Genomic DNA, 16,232 nt, shown 5'->3' with positions numbered 1-16,232 from the left:
CGTGAACCGGTCAATGCCATTGGGGCCCCCCAAAAATGTTAAACAGTTTTTTTTTTGCATGGGCCCCTGGCCGGCTCTGGGCCCCGGTGCGTTGCACTGGCTGCTCCGTCGATAGTCACGCCACTGGTTCCCAGCTCTTAGTTCCCCCATGGAACTAAAGAGCTGATCGCGTTCACACCGGAATAAATCCCTGAGGGAAGATTACGCAAATGAAGCCGCTGACGTTACTTCTTCTTCTGCTTTGGGTTTACTGGAAGGCCGCAAACAACTTCACTGCCACCCGAAGTCCCCGGCCGGAAGTCCCCAGAGTTGGGGAAGCTGCTGGGAGTCCCAGCAGCTTCTACTGAAGCCTTCCGAGTAAATCGCCAGAACGCCGACACCTCCTCGTCACTCCACCGTTCCCATGTTTTTTTTTGTGTTGCCATAAGTTATTCTCTCTCCGTTGGTGCGCGCGGCTAATGCTAATAATGCTAATTATTTTGCAATTCGCCCAGCCAATCAGAAATTGGAACTTTTTTCTCCCCAGGAAAGTACCTGCTCTATAGCAGGGACTGAAAAGGGGGGAACATTTCTCATGAACTAAGTTCTCTTTTTGGTGTGAATGCAAAATCCCAGGAACTATCGGAACTAAAAGGGAAAAGTACGGGGAAAAGTACTCCGGTGTGAAAGCGCCTATATGTTTTACCTGTAAGATATGTGAGGGCCTCCAGTGGAACGTCCTCATACTCATCCAGGAACATCTGGATCTGCCTCATACTGATCCTCAGGTCAGACTCATTAAACTCATAGGGAATATTCCAACCTGAGAGAATATGGACAAACAGCAACAGGATTGTTTTACATTTAAATCAGATACATGGAACAAGGATCTCCCTTGAAAAAGAGATCGTTGATATCAATGGGATTTTCACATGGTTAAATAAAGGCTACAAACAAACAGGGAATATATGAAATGATTACAAAATGGTTTCAAATACCAAAAATGAAAACGATACATTTAAATCATCCAGGGTAAAAAGGTCAAACGTTAAACTAGATCCAATCCAATCCACTTTATTTCTATAGCACATTTAAAAACAACAGAGTTGAACAAAGTGCTGTACATCAACAACTGTATAAAAACAAAGCATACATACATAAAAAAACAGACAGGACATGAAACAAATGTAAAACAGGAGACAATGAAACCAGATCAGAAGCCACAGACTGAATAACTCCTACATAAAAACAATACAAAACACTAGTATACAAAAATCCAAATTTAACAGCACAAGTGTCATACCTGGTCTGTAAATGCAAGGGAAAAGAAATGGGTTTTTAAACGAGATGAGGCAGAGTTGGAGCAAGTCTAACCTGGAGGGGCAATTTGTTCCATAATTTTGGAGCTGCAACAGCAAAGGCTCTGTCTTCTCGCTGCTTTAACCTTGATTTTGGGATAACCAGAAGTAATCTGTCAGCAGACCTCAGTAATGTAATGTTTCCATTTCTTACCTAGTGGTCCAAAGTTCCTCCTCTCCTGCACTAGAGCATGGAAGAAGGTGAGACCAAACAGGAACTTCTGCCAGACGGCTTGCTTCTTGGAGCTGACAAAGAAGGCGGGGTCAGAGATGGGGTGACTGAGGTAGGAGCGCAGCAGGTTGGCTCTTATTCCTTTGGGAGGCTCATTGGTCATCTTCAGCCCGTTCTGCAGGATACTGACTGGGAACTTGTCGGATGGATAACTGGTTAACCACAACCTGGGGAGAAGAACATATATTTCTTTAGCACTTTAATGCATGAACATGTGTGAGAAAAAGGTACTGTGTAGAGACGTACCTAAAGTCGGGATGTGTGCTCTCTGGGTTGATGGATTCCTCACAGATCCTCTCCAGAGCGGGCATCCAGCTGGTGGCCAGGTGGCAGTTCTGCAGCACCACCCAGGTGCCCGCTTTGATGGCTTTGTGAATCATCACGGCTGCAATGGGTCCTTGTCCCTGACCCAGAGAAATGGTTTGGGTCTTACTGCCCCCCATTTCTACGTCATCAGCAAACTTCAGCAAACCTAAAGAAACAAGTATATTTTAAGACTTTTGGCAATAACAAAACCAGAAAAGTCCACTTTGAACCAAGTTTAATTCTAGTTTTTAATTCCATATTCCACTTTGATTAGATAAAGATAAGTATCATGTTTATAATTAGTCACCTGCGGTTGGATCAGATCCTGGGGACAACACAAAGATGAGAGGAGAGCAGCAGTTGGAGTCTTTGAAACTCCCTGCCAGGTCAAAGGTGGGAGGTTCAATGTAAGCCTGCCCCATGTTATCCATAATGAAATCCTGCACAGCTGGAACCATCTTATCTGGCCTGAAGCACCTGATCACGACCATTCTGTCCATCCCCACCAGCTCGCTCCACCGGTCAGGTAACTGGTCCTTATGGGGCTTTCCTGAGTCATAGAGCTTCTTCCATTTCGACACGTTGTCTTGGACATGCTCAAAGAAACCATCCAGGTTTGCTAGTTTGGACGCCCTGACGATTTCAGACCAAGATTTTTCAGACAGCCACTCTGGGGCAGGGTTGGGGTACGGGTTATCTAGAGCGATGCCCCCTGTTAGGAGAAAGCGCCAGACTTGGTCGTCAACCTGGCCTTTACCCTGCATGATGCCTACAGTGAGCAGCAGGGAGAAAAGCAGCTTATCTTTCTCAAAAAGCGAGCGGCACACGTTATTATAAATGCTGAGAGTGAAGTGCTCCACGATGTTGCTGATCCTTTCAGCCAAATCATCGCTCATCAAACTCTGGGCGATGGAGTACAGGTAGAGATTGATGAACCAGCTCAGGGAGTACTGATACATAGGCTCGATGTTTGCCAATTCTGAGATACAGAAAAACAAAATGGATGAGTGCTCAGCCACGGGGCGGTAACCCATCCGAGTGTCATCAATCTCTTTCTCTGTGACACTGGCAATTTTTTGTTTCTCTGATATCTCCTCAGAGAGGATTTTGGAGGATGACAGGACCTTAATGGCGGTCTCGTCCTCCAGGATATTCCCCTCAGAAGAGGAGAGCACTTGTAAGATTTTATCCTCAATTTCCTTCAGCTGCTTGTTGTTGGCAGCACTCTCCAGAATGAGCTGGTTCTTCTTCTCTTCCAGCTCAGGCTTCTCTTTGGCTGCTACGAGCCCTAGAAGCTGGTCCTGTAGGCCCTGTGGCGTGATCATGAAGTTGAGCAGACACACTTTGACAGCCACCTCTGGGAGATAGTGAGGGTTCCTCAGTCCGGTGGTCATGTAGAACAAAAAGTCTTTACAGTATTCCACGATATTCTCCCCAATCTTCATGTACTCCACACCCTGTTGTTTGAAGGTCTGCTTCAGCAACACAGTTTCGAGTACGGGATCAAGCTCCTCCCCCACGTTCTCCAGAAGAACTGGGGTTCCAAACTGGATGCAGTTCTCCAAGACTCTCACATAGTTTGGATCAGACATTTTGATGACGGCAAGTTTATTCGCCTTCTCCATGTTCTTGATCCACTTGTTGGCTTGACCTTGAGGGTCAATCATCAGGGGCCACCGACGGGAGTTAAACACGATGATACCGTTGTCTGTGGAGTAGGAGTCCACTGGTAGTCCAGCAATCTGCCAGGCCCTGATAGACACCTGGTTACCAAGAGTGTTGCTAAGGGTTAGGTCCTCAGAGCAGGGGATTTTCTTCTCCTGGCACAGGATATGCCACTGCTCCTGGCACTCTATACGGTAGTCTACTGTAAATGCACCTAGGTAAGATACCGTTCCTGAAGAGAGGAGTACATCACCTGTCAGGTTGATGTATCTGCAGAAAATAAATACAGTAAAACCAGATTAATAAACTTCACAGATCATGACTTTGTGAATATGAATACACTGTACATGTTTGTATTAACATACCCAATCCCTAGAAGCCTTGCAGCCTCTGTCCACCTGTCCTTCTCTCCACCCAGTCCTCCAATCAGCTTCTCCGCCCTGATCAGCTTCTGAGAGCACGACTCAATGTTCTCCTCCAGGTCTTGCTTCTTGTTAATCATGGCGGTCAAATTATCATTAAGGCTCTGCAGTCTGTCCACCACTTTCTTCAGCTCGGCTCTTTTCACAGACAACATCTCCATCTGCACAGCCAGCTCGTCCTCGGCCAGCTTCAGCCTCTCTATCTTGGGGGCGACCAGTTTGGCCACTCGCTCATACACTTCCATCGCTCTCACCCATTTACAGAGACCCTCACAAGCCGAGGAGACGTTTTTGATGATAGAGGGCTGGAACTCGGGGTTGTCTACAAACTTGTCTCTGATTTTTTTTATGTATGGGGCGGGAATGTTGTCTCTGTCGTAGGCTTTGAGGCTTTCCAGAAACTTCAGGTCTCCAAGGAGCTTCTTCGAGGGGCCCCAATAGTCCTCAACCATCTTACCTGCAATATATTTATTCTGTTATCATATCTTATATTGAGCCTAATATTTTTTTCATAATACAACATTGAGCTTTTTCAATGACATGACGCCATTTCTCTAAGTCTTGCGAGCTTACCTGAGCCACTAGGATCTGGTTTTCTCTCGGGTTTGATGCCCTTCATGATGCAGATGGACTCCATGACTAGTTTGACTAGACCCGGTGGGTTCTGCATAGACTTTATTACAGTAATGTCTGAAGGCTTCAAGGTGTCCAAGGCTGATAGGGCCGCCTCAAGTGCAGGCATTGCTTCTGCCAAGTCTCCCTCACACTCTTCCTGAAAGACAAACAATCTGTGTCCAAACATCCAAACAACAACACTGCTCTTTTGAAAACACATGGCAGATACTGTATATTTGAGGAAAACATATTTTAACTGGACATTTCTGCACTGGCAAAGAGAATTTCTCTTAAATGACATGTATACCTTGATGCCTTTGGCTGCAGCTGCTGCGTCGTTAGCCACTTTCTCATCAGCGGACACAAGTTCTTTCTTAGCATCCACCTCAACGGTTTCCCCCTCTATCTTAACCATCATCTGATCGGTTTCAGCTGAAGTCTTGATGAGCTCTGGCTGGAGGGCTGTGAGCTCCAGCTGCATCACTGACACCTGTGGACATGATATGAAGTATCAGTATCATTAATTTGGTCGTTCATTCAGGATAATATTGTTTGGGTGTATCACCTGAGACGCAGCAAACTCCAGTTTCTCGAGACCAACGATGTAGCGGTTCATGGCGGTGTTCACTTCATTCCTCTTGGCATTGAGCAGAGTCTTGAAGGTGAGGATGAGTTCTAGGTAGGAGGTGGGTGTGACATAGTTGTGTCTCCTCAGTCTGGAAAAGTACCTTGCAGACATTTCTCCGACACTTGTTTGGAAGGTCTTGCACATCTCGACCACCCTGAGATCACAGAAATAGACATTTTATACATTGCTCGATGCAAATGGGTTTGATGATACTGTTTGACAGCCGTTGCAATTATTTCTTTTTTGCATCATTTTAATGTCCTTACTCCATTCTAATATCCATGTCCATTTCTACATCCTCCAGGAATTTGTGGGCCACCATTTCTAGTGCATCATTTGGCCATGCGAGGAACCAGTCAATAGTGCAGCAGTTGATGAGGGAGGGGAACATCCTAAGACGGTTCCTAAATGCATCACCAATAGGACTCATAGCTGTTGAATACAATGATTCCCAGTTAATAGAGTGCCACAGTGACGTGTCCTAAAACCCGGAAGTAAGTTAGCATTTTACCACTTCGGTTCCTTCACCAAAAACCAATGTAATTTCTCCATAGGATTTTGAAAAATAGCTCGAAATAAGGTCTGTGGTTGACACACATTGAAGAGACAGACCACGTTTTGTTCAGCCGGATAATATCCACATGTCTACCCTGCAAAAAAATCTATTGATTCGATTTATATTAGAAAATTATAAAAGTAGGGTAGACATGTGGATATTATCCGAAGGAACCGGAAGGAGTTTACTTCCGGGTTTTAGGACGCGTCACTCTGGCACTCTATTCCAACACTTTAATGAAAGTTAAAGAAAAAATAAAGATCACATAAAGGCGCCTACCAAGCACAATGTGGAGGTTGACCTTCACACGGTCAATGAAGAAGTTGTACATAGAGAGCGGAGTGGCATCAATCTTTTTGCCCTCGAGTCGTGCGATTCCCTGCGCTTTATCAATGATTTCAGCACGTTCATCGGCAGCAAACATGTTCGGCACATCCCCAGTGTTAAGCAGCATGTCAATGTCTTCTAACATGGCCTCATCCTTAATTTGGCTGTCGTTGAACAGGAACACCAGGCTCCTTCCTTCGATGCCTGCTTTAAGCATAATCTTCTTCAAGTCGTCACGCCAGTCGGACATGCTGTAGCTCTTGGTCAACTCAATCTGGAACAGGACATAGTCATTGATGAAGGTGCCCAGCTTGGTGGTGCTCTGACGCCCCGAGCCCCCGATGCCCACGAGCAGAAGGTGACCATTGTCTTGTTTCAGCACACGGCAGATGCGGGAAATGTGCTCAATGGCAAATTTGAACATGACTAGGGACATTGGTGCCTTGCTGCAGTTGTTGAACTCATCCAGGTAGAACTCCATCACTTCTTGTAAAGCAGCCATATCTGTGATTTCATCATATGCCTTAATGTCAGCATCAGGCTTGGCATAGTCACCGAAGAACAAGCTGCGTATGCTCTCATCTGCTACTTTGCCATCTGGGCTAAGATGGCTCAGGAGCTAGAAAACAAAAGGAAAGATTTAGGGTTATAAACAAAAGCTACACCGCTAGCCATTACCTCACATCGAGTAGCAGCAGCTTCTCAGTTTGTTTGTTAATTGAATCTGATCATCTGAAAACAAAGTTTGTGATTGCAGTACTGTTTTGTGAGTTGGGAATCCTTAGATTTGTACATTTGAACTAGCTTGGATGCAAAACTTGTTGTCGGATAACATTTAGTTAACAGCAGTAACCCTTTGAACAGATTGTGTTCTAAATCTAAGTATAATATTTTTGCAAAGGGTTTTGTGTCCACAAAACGGCAGTCATATTTCTCCATACTTATGAAATGTAATATGCACAATAATTAAATATGCACCTTTTCCACACTCAGCTTAAAAAAGTTTGATGTTCTCTCTTTGACGATGCCAAAGAAGGTCTCCTTGCCTTCGTTGTCAATGAGCCGGTCATAGAAAACACGATAAACTTCATGGATCCAAAGACGGATCAGTTTGTCTCCATCCTGTCGAAATCAGCCAAGAGACATGAGGAATAGAGCAATTTCGAACAATCAATTCAAACATTTTACTATTGTCTCCACTCTTACCTGCATGTGTGTGTGTGGAGCCAGCAGCACACCCCGTATCACTCGAGCAAAGTCCCGCAGGTTGAAGATGTAATGGGACTTGGACGGTGTTGGGAGGAAGCTGTCCATGGTGTCCTTATAGACCGCCATGGTGGCCTGGACCATGATCTTGCCTAGCCTTTGACATAATACAAGACAAAGTATGTATATCTGACAACCATCATTGCTATAATTCTGTTTCACTTCCTTATACATATTTGAAAAGTTACCTGCAGAAAGAAGCATCAAAGCCTTTGCTGAAGTGCCAGTCAGTAATGGAGGTGAAGATCTTGGTCAGTGTTTCATCATCAAAGGAATCAATTGAGATGACGTTCAAGTGGCGGGTGAGGCGGCCTAGCATTTCAAACAATTTGTCAATTTCATCTGCTGCTTCCTTTAATGAAATGAAGAATTAAAACGCTTTTTAATTACCTGAAATGTCATTTTTCCCACCACCAGGAGGTCCCATTGCAGACATAAACAGCACGTCCACTATGTTTAGCCTGGAGGTGTCCTTCTTGTCATACCAGTGACGATGGTCAACCCACTGCCTTAACAGCTCGATGGGGGGTTGGGCACCGTAGATTTCTTTAGTAGGCATGTTCAGATCATCTATGTAGAAGAGATCATTTTCAAATTGTATATGAAAAGTAAATACATATCAAAACTTGATGATCCACTTTTAGCTATTTGTGCATCCGTACCAACATAGACGATACACTTCTTCCCCACAGGAGGTCCGAACACACCCTTTCTTCTCCGGTCCAGCTTGGCCATGATGATGTCTTGGGTCTGATTGGCTGAGGTTCGGGCTGAGAAGTTGATACAGTTTGGTGTGTACTGCTCTTTGGGCAGCTTTACCAGGAAGCTTTTGTTGATGACAGATTTTCCAGTGCCAGTGGGCCCAACAAACAGCATGGGTATTTCATGTGCCAGGTAGGTGCGCAGGAAAAACAGCTGACGTGCCGTCTCCATGGTAGGGATGATGAGGTCTGACACCTGGTGAACATAAGCAGAGTTTAAGTGAACTCATTTATCGAGGCTGTTTAGTAGGGGCCACCTCTCTAGCATAAACACACTCACATTGGCTGAAACTGGAATGATGTTTTCTTCCTTTGTGATTGAATCAGTCCATGTTTTCCACTGTCCTTGTCCTTCCTTATGAAAGAAGAAGTCATAGACAGTGCCTGCAAAACAATAGGTAAACATCAAGCATTTCAAATGTTAAAAAGGCAATAATTGGTTTACTATACTAACTGTATACGTTAATAGATTTAGTCACCTCTCTCAGGGAAGATGTTGTTCTTCTTGAGTGGGATACTCTTTGGCTTAGGGTGGTTTTCGTCCAGGCCCATGATCAGATTGCGGTAGAAGACGCTGAATTTATTTCGACTGTCCCCCGAGATGGTTCCACCCACCGTCCATACAAGAGCGAATAGGAACAGACCCATCAGCCACATGGTTATCTGCTGGCTGGTCATCGGGGTGCCATCGGGTCCTGACGCAGCAATTTCATCTGAGTATAGAAAGGAAAGTTAACACACACACTGACAAAAGACTTTGTACAGTAAAAATGACTAATTTATTTTGATTATTTCCAACCCATCAGGCAGGTGTACAACTTCATTAGACTGTAGGCCAGGTGAATGAAAGATGTTTGAACCACAAAGCGACACTCCCTTTCTATAAAGTTCAGACATGGCTGAACTAGCCAATCAAACAGGTCCACGATCTGCGGGGGGAAAGATAAAAGCAGTAGTCATACAACACATTATTTGTCAAGTACATGAAGGTTATTATATCTGAGCAACACTGAGTCAACTAAGACATGCCTGACTGTAATCTCACCAGTGTTCTGTGTTCAGTGCTCAGGCTCTCAGGCAGTGTGTTCATGTAGGAATCTCTGAGAGGAGTCCAGCCCATCTGATGAGGCTCCATGTAGATCATCCCACACCTTCAGACAGATGGTAACATTTCAAATCACAGATCAGATTCAACATGTGGGCTCTCTTTATTTACAGTAGATACACTGCAGGTGCTGGTTCAGCTTCTGTCCGTGTTGCTTACCTACTGACGGTAGCCGGAGAGGCTTGCTCCAGGTCAGCAGTTTCAAAGATCAGACTCATCTTGCTGCTCATCTGGATGATCTCACCACTCATCAAACAAAGCTAGCAGAGTGAACAAAACAGATGAATATTATATAAAGACTGTAAATATCCCATATATATACCATCACACTTCAATAAATCTGGCCAGCAGTTCTTGATATAAAACTGTTTTAATATACAGAAAAGGAAAACAGTAAGAAAAATACCAAAGTAAGTGTAGTGGCTTTTAACTTTATCCATACTTAAGCCACTGAGGGATGGGAGCGGGAGAACTATGTTCGGACGCGTGTTCCAGATGACAAAACAATGCCCATACGAGTGTATATCTTTCAATCCATCGATCCTTTTATTTTGTTGTCCATATAGCCTTTCTGTTACCATTCAGATACCAATATATGCACGTCAGTCACGCTGAATACAAACAGGTTTAACACACACAGCTCATATTGACACGGCTTCTGCCGACACGGTCGAAAACTGTTTGCTTCCGTCCCAAAACACCTGCACCTGATCACCCAGTGATGACATGTATACACACACGCAAGTGAATACTCCATCTTGTGTAGAAAGTTGGAACTGCATCATTAATTAAACGTGCAGATAAAATACAAACAAAGACACATGCATTATGGCTCCAATAGTGAGGACATAATTGAGTACTAGAGGAAAGTATGTACCTTCTTGTTGTCATCCAGCACAGTATTCATGTTCTCAATCCAGACAGCATCGATGGGCCCATCAAAGATGATCCACTGTCGATCTTCGGAGGTGGAGATGGCCTGATCTCTGTAGGTGGTTGCTAGCACACCATCAGACCACTCGTGGCTGACTGGATCAAAGCAGCCATACAGCTGGCCCATAGTGACGGCCTTGGGGTTGATGATGCTATAATGCACTGCAAACTCCTCCATCAGTTGGGCTGAAAAGTTAAATGGGAGAGAAAAAAATCCTTTCTTTTCCAATGGTTTTCTAAATACGATTTCAAAAACATCTAGAGGCTGAGAAACATACCTTTAAAAAGGTCTCCAAGGGCAGCAGCAAGAACTTTATATGCACAGGTCTTTCCTCCCAGAGGGTCTCCTACTATCATGAAACCATGGCGTACCAACATCATCTCATACACCTACAAACACACAATCATACATTCTGAGTATAACAACAAGCAAAACAAATATAAAGAGTCTTAAGTATTTCAAAGCGATTATCCTCCTTGGTACCTGGATGATTTTGCCAATGAACCATGGGACAGACTGCAGGTTGAGTTTAGCGATGTTGTCGTTAAGAGCCTTGAGGAGGAGATCATAGTCTGGTGTGGGAAGGACCACGCCAGGGAATAAATCAGAGATGATACCCTGTTGGCAGCACAATGAGTAAATTAACAAATGCATACTCAGGAGCAAAAACCATCAGTAACTAGCAATTACAATTGGATTTGGCAAAGTGTCTCACCTCAAACAGTGGCACGTCCTGGGCCAGAAACTTGGCCATGTTGACGTCCATCAGCGCCCTGAGCAATAGCACACTCTCGTTCTCCTCTGGATACTTCAGCTTCAGATTCCCTGCTGCAGTCAGCACGGACTTCACAGCTCGCATACCGTAGTCGTAGTGGTGTTGAGAAGACAGCTGCTCGGAGCACAGGCGGTAGGTGGCCACGATCTTTCCTGCAAGACTGGAGATTGAGAAGTACGAGGTTTGATGAATAATTCAACTGGGAGCAAAGACTAGACGAAAAAAAAAGAAACTAGCTCAACATTTTTTGAAAACATACCTGCGAGATTCAATGAAGCCCATAGAGTATAGTGAGATTTCTCCAATGAGACCATAGTCTGGCACCATCATAGCCACTGTACGGAAAAGAGCCTACAAGACAAGATTGACAGGTGTATATTTTTCGTTACTCCCATTTCTTCTTCCGTCATTCTTCTCTGTAGGCTGATGTTTAAGACTCTGCTACGGTGACATGTACCTTTAGGTTGTCAGGGAGCTCGGCCCTGCCAGCGTACCCAGGGTTCATGGTGATGAACACAGAGCAGGTGGGGTTGAGGGACAGCTCTGTCCCCTCAAACAGGAAGGTCTTCAGATCCTTGGCAATGGCCTGTTGTATGCAGAGGATCTGCTGAGCCACCACAGAGAGCACCTCCACCTGTAACACACACACAAACACATTATGGGTTATTAAAGTCAACACATTTGTTATTAATATACGTTTTTGTTACTGCCTTCAGCAGAAAAAACATTTGATTGCATCGTAACTAAGAAATAAGAATATATACAGTAATATTCATCATCATGGATTGTAATTCAGAATTGTACAAATGTGCAGGTTAAATATTTAAACCAGCTGTGTTACATACAGGTTATCTTGTTTTCCTTCTGCCAATAATTAAAAATAAAACCTTGTAATTAAAAATAAAAACCTTGAGGTAACAGGAAAATCAATGTTGGTGCATATGTCTCACATTATTCAAAGAAAAATCGAGCCAATGTGATGCAGACAAAACAGGAATACTGTTCTGTCATTTCTCTCTATCCCTCCTTTTTTTTAGAAGACTAGCATCAGTGTTGTGTATTTGTTGCAATATATCAAGTACTCTCTTTGTCAGGATAGTTTTCTATTAATATAATCCAATCAACTTGGCATAAAAGCTAAATCAGCAACTCTACATCCTGCTGAGTTGCAAATGATCTAAAATTAGCGAGGTTTCTGTGTTGGAGGAAAACACATGTTACTGTGGTGGGTGTGCAAATTTAATTCCAAATCCACAATGACTCTTTTGGAGTATGTGGGTCATGTCATTTAGCAGACATACACACATTTGACCTGCATAACAAAGGCTGTGCTCACCGGAATACGATTGAACTCATCAAAGCAGGCCCAGGCTCCGGACTGAGCCAGTCCTTTGAAGAACTTACTCATGGCCTTGTAGTCCAGACCATCGGAGCAGTTGAACACCACACACTAGAAACAAAAAACAAAAGGGGAGTTGTAAGAAGCAAAAATAAACTAAATGCAGGTCAGTATTTTACTGAAAGCTGTTTTGGTGTACCTGTTTAGCCAAAGCTTTTGCCAAATCTTTGGTGGTCTCAGTCTTGCCAGTTCCTGCAGGACCCTCAGGAGCCCCCCCGAGGTACAGCTTCAAAGCCCCCATAAGAGTTCTGGTGAGACACAAAGTAATTTAATCAAAACCATGATAGAACTTCAAATCTAAGGTTTTGGAATCTGCCATATTTGTACCATGACATTGTATATTGTAGCTCTCCATTCATAGCCAACACTGTAAAAACAGTTCCGATGGTGAAGTCAACAAAACTCAATTTTTTTATGTAATTTACTTGCCCTAAATTAGTTTTCTTTTCAATGTGCGTTTAAATAAGTAACACTTAAGCAACAATGAGAACATGTTTTAAGAACTCATTAATTTGTAAATTAATATCACATTTTCTGAACTTTCTTTAAAAATACGTTTTGTCAACGCCACGGTCATGCCACGCCCTCAAACGAGAATACCGCGGTGTGAGACTTCCTGGTCCTCTTTGCAGCGGTTCTTCATTTGTCCACGTGTTTGCGTTGGATCCTCTTCAAATCATCGTAAAACAAGTAAGCATAACTCCTGAGTTATTAATTACTGCTTTTTAACTAGCAAGTGTTATTTACTTCACTGTTTTGAACAAAACATCGACATTTTAATGCATGCCAGCGCCATTACTGCTGTTAAAGTTAGACTCAGCCCTGTCGTGCTCATTTAGTCTATTTCTTCGCGCAAAGTTGTTGGGCAAAGTTTGCATCAAGTGCTTACCGACGCAATTCTGTTAAAAGTGGTTAAGTTAAGAGTACGTATTAAGAATAAACTCCGCAAACTGTTCCCCTGTGCCGCTCTAAGCGTTGGCCGGGGCACGGTCATGCGGCAGCGGGGTTCAGAGGCTCTCCTGCCGTGCATGTTGTGCGGTAAAATACCTCCGTTAAAACTATTCCCTACTACTTTATAACCCAGCGCGGTTATGTAAGAGTACGGTTATGTAACATTTTTTTTTACTGTGAGCAATGAATTATCTTTCTACAATCTTAGTGTACCCAATTTAAACTCATAGTCTGCAGTTACAGCATCGAGTTGTTATTATAGAAAATTAAGTGCAAACTATATTTTTCATGCTTATGCTATAGATGTAAATCCATGTTTGAATCTGCAAAAGAGTTAACGTTAGCTCTCAGTAGCCAGTGACGGAGGTGACTTCAGTTAAATTCAAGTTAAGTTAATTCAGGCGCAATTCAGTGTGTATTGGACAAAGATGCATTTATAACGTCAGCAAGATGTGTTCAATGTAGTACAGTAAAATGCAGTCTTTAGCGAGAAATATCAATAAATACAGTTTTATTAAGGAGATGTTTTACTACAACATAAAGTAGATATTAGACAGTATGCAAACGAGATAAAGGAGTGTATATTGAAGTAATTAGGATCTGCTGTGTAGAGAATCATGGAATTGTACTGGTCAATACCATCCTTAATAAATGCCATCCTTATAAATGTATATAAATACAATACCGTTTTAAATGATACTTGTGTTTTAATGTTTGATTCCATTAATTGAATTAAATATGTTTTAATGAATTCTACTGAAATGATTGTTACATTGTCATCATGTAACTATGTTGTTCTTTTATTTGCCTCACCAGAAGACAGTCACACCTCCTCTTGAAGACATTTTGCCTCGGCTATAGATGAGAGTAACAAATGCGTCACTTCCGGGCAAAAATAACGTCTCCGCCCACTTTTGGGGGAAAACAACGCTGTTAGTTGAATGGCGGTCAATACAAATTCTGAAGTTTTTGCCAATCCGATCAGAAATGTAAGAAAACCGGAGATTTTTGGATCATCAAAGAGCCCGATTCCAATGGCTAGACAGGCAAACAATTGCATTAAGCCATTAGAAATCGACGATCGGCTCGATATATGGTTAAATATAGCAGTAGGCTATCGATTTGCATAGATGAGAGTAACATCGACGTCACTTTACGGCCCCGCCCACTTTTGGGGGAAACAACGCTGTCATTTGAACGGCAATCGAACCTGAAGCCACAGAGCTCTTCTTTTACTTTCCTTTCTTCTTAGAGGAAGTACAGAAACACTGAACTCTGGATTATTTTTAATGTTTGAGGTGCAATAAACGACACGGCAGCTTTTTGGCATGATAAAACTATTTTGTTCCGCCTCGCTCATGAGAGTAACAGCTGGAGAAATGACAGCCTCGCCTACTGATTTTAATTGAACCATATATCAAGACCGATTGTCGATTACCAATGATCAAATGTAATTGTTTGCCTGTCTGGCCATCGTAATCGGGCTCTTTGAAGATCCAAAAATCGACGGTTTTCAAAAACATTTGATCGGATTGGCAAAAACTTCAGAATTTGTATTGACCACCATTCACATGACAGCATTGTTTTCCCCCCAAAGTGGGCGGGGCCGTAATTTTTGCCCGGAAGTGACGTAGGTGTTACTCTCATCTATGGACTTCAGGTTCACATTAGGTAACCCCTTGAGTGACTAGTTGTTGTTTCAGAGGTTAATTCAAGACGTGTTATGTTTACATACTAATGTAATGAGCATCAGGTAAATGTACCCATTTCTATTTTTTTTAATTACAGATGGGATGGAGATGTCACCACTCAAAGTGATATTTTAAAACATTATCGACTCCATCATGGAACCTTTGGACAGAAACGTGCCTTGCCCTGCATTCATGTATACTGGCCTGCGCTCTCACTTATCAAGATAAAAGTTGAAATAATCTTCTGTTCTTTTTATTCTAGGAGGCATGAGGTGGGGTTAAAAATAAGTAGTTGGACATTTTATGAACTATATCAATCTCATGACTATTTGGTTCATTCTCTTGCAAACCAGCCTTTTTTTGATGGCTTAAACCCCTTGTAATGCATGTGAATAGCACCTCTGTTACCGTCTGTTAACAGGTAATGTAAACTGGCTCGTTATGATTTCAAGACGGATTTGATTTTTGTTTTGAGGAAAACACATGGTGTGTCCTGATTTGTACTCAATTTAGTGTTTTGTTTGTATTTACAGGGAACAGCAGAGGTCGAAGTGCAACAAGCTCGTGATGCACAGCATGAAGTTAGACATTGCCCAAGAGCCAGATGGAGTTATAACCATCAAGTAATAACCATGTGTCTCCATGTATGTTAATGTATTGTGCTTTTAAACAAACTTGTTACTCTTTTATGACAACTGTTTTGAAATAATCACATTTTAATAAAATGTATTAACATGTCCATAACGTTCCCTTTTTTAATTTATTTGTTTAATCTGCAATGTTTCAATGCTATCAAATATTTAAAGGGTTGGATTGAAATCAGGAAGAGTTTGTCGTTTATAGGTTCCGGCAACTCAATTGTGTTATCATTTACTTTATTCTCGTGTGGTTCTTAGCAGATTGTTATTTGCATTGGTTACACTTAATATCTGGGCTTTTAATTGTAGGCTCATCTCATCTTTTCATATGCAGAAAAAATCACATTAGTGAGTTTACCCAAGTTGACTAAATAGAGTGTGAGATACCTGTAGCAGCGGTCAGTCAGCGGTGTAATGACAAGACGGCCGGAATTTCCCAGATATTCATATCCATATTTCAAACAGGTGGTGATCATGCGCAGCATCACTTCTCCATCCTCCCAGAAGTAACGCAGCTGAGAAATCCACGCAAAGTCGTTTGTGGAGGAGATGCCATCTTCTGCCAATTTCGCCACAACATCTCGAGCTAGTAGAGGAAATAAGCATGAGATTTAGTGCAAGATT

The 16,232-nt window shown here is 42.7% G+C and overlaps 1 protein-coding gene across 1 annotated transcript in view; it reads right to left on the bottom strand.

Moving 5' to 3' along the window:
• The window catches only part of dnah3 (dynein axonemal heavy chain 3), a 35,119-nt gene that overhangs the window by 3,542 nt on the left and 15,345 nt on the right, over positions 1-16,232 (bottom strand). The window contains exons 28-56 of the mRNA XM_034241080.1: positions 15,996-16,194; positions 12,468-12,576; positions 12,266-12,379; positions 11,387-11,563; positions 11,189-11,280; positions 10,870-11,089; positions 10,638-10,772; positions 10,432-10,543; positions 10,098-10,339; positions 9,380-9,480; positions 9,161-9,266; positions 8,915-9,044; positions 8,595-8,828; positions 8,396-8,499; positions 8,017-8,311; positions 7,745-7,924; positions 7,543-7,666; positions 7,295-7,451; positions 7,067-7,210; positions 6,041-6,707; positions 5,472-5,637; positions 5,143-5,359; positions 4,885-5,067; positions 4,536-4,734; positions 3,906-4,419; positions 2,183-3,810; positions 1,816-2,041; positions 1,492-1,736; positions 686-802 (exon numbers count right to left, since the gene is read on the bottom strand). Coding sequence (XP_034096971.1) covers positions 686-802; positions 1,492-1,736; positions 1,816-2,041; positions 2,183-3,810; positions 3,906-4,419; positions 4,536-4,734; positions 4,885-5,067; positions 5,143-5,359; positions 5,472-5,637; positions 6,041-6,707; positions 7,067-7,210; positions 7,295-7,451; positions 7,543-7,666; positions 7,745-7,924; positions 8,017-8,311; positions 8,396-8,499; positions 8,595-8,828; positions 8,915-9,044; positions 9,161-9,266; positions 9,380-9,480; positions 10,098-10,339; positions 10,432-10,543; positions 10,638-10,772; positions 10,870-11,089; positions 11,189-11,280; positions 11,387-11,563; positions 12,266-12,379; positions 12,468-12,576; positions 15,996-16,194 — 7,137 coding nt within the window. The remainder of the gene's footprint in view (positions 1-685; positions 803-1,491; positions 1,737-1,815; positions 2,042-2,182; positions 3,811-3,905; positions 4,420-4,535; positions 4,735-4,884; positions 5,068-5,142; positions 5,360-5,471; positions 5,638-6,040; positions 6,708-7,066; positions 7,211-7,294; positions 7,452-7,542; positions 7,667-7,744; positions 7,925-8,016; positions 8,312-8,395; positions 8,500-8,594; positions 8,829-8,914; positions 9,045-9,160; positions 9,267-9,379; positions 9,481-10,097; positions 10,340-10,431; positions 10,544-10,637; positions 10,773-10,869; positions 11,090-11,188; positions 11,281-11,386; positions 11,564-12,265; positions 12,380-12,467; positions 12,577-15,995; positions 16,195-16,232) is intronic.

The sequence above is a fragment of the Gymnodraco acuticeps genome, unplaced genomic scaffold (genome assembly GCF_902827175.1).
Source record: "Gymnodraco acuticeps unplaced genomic scaffold, fGymAcu1.1, whole genome shotgun sequence".
In the NCBI taxonomy this organism is placed as follows: domain Eukaryota; kingdom Metazoa; phylum Chordata; class Actinopteri; order Perciformes; family Bathydraconidae; genus Gymnodraco; species Gymnodraco acuticeps.
Note: the sequence above shows the minus strand (reverse complement) of the source record. Positions and strands in the feature narration are given on the sequence as shown.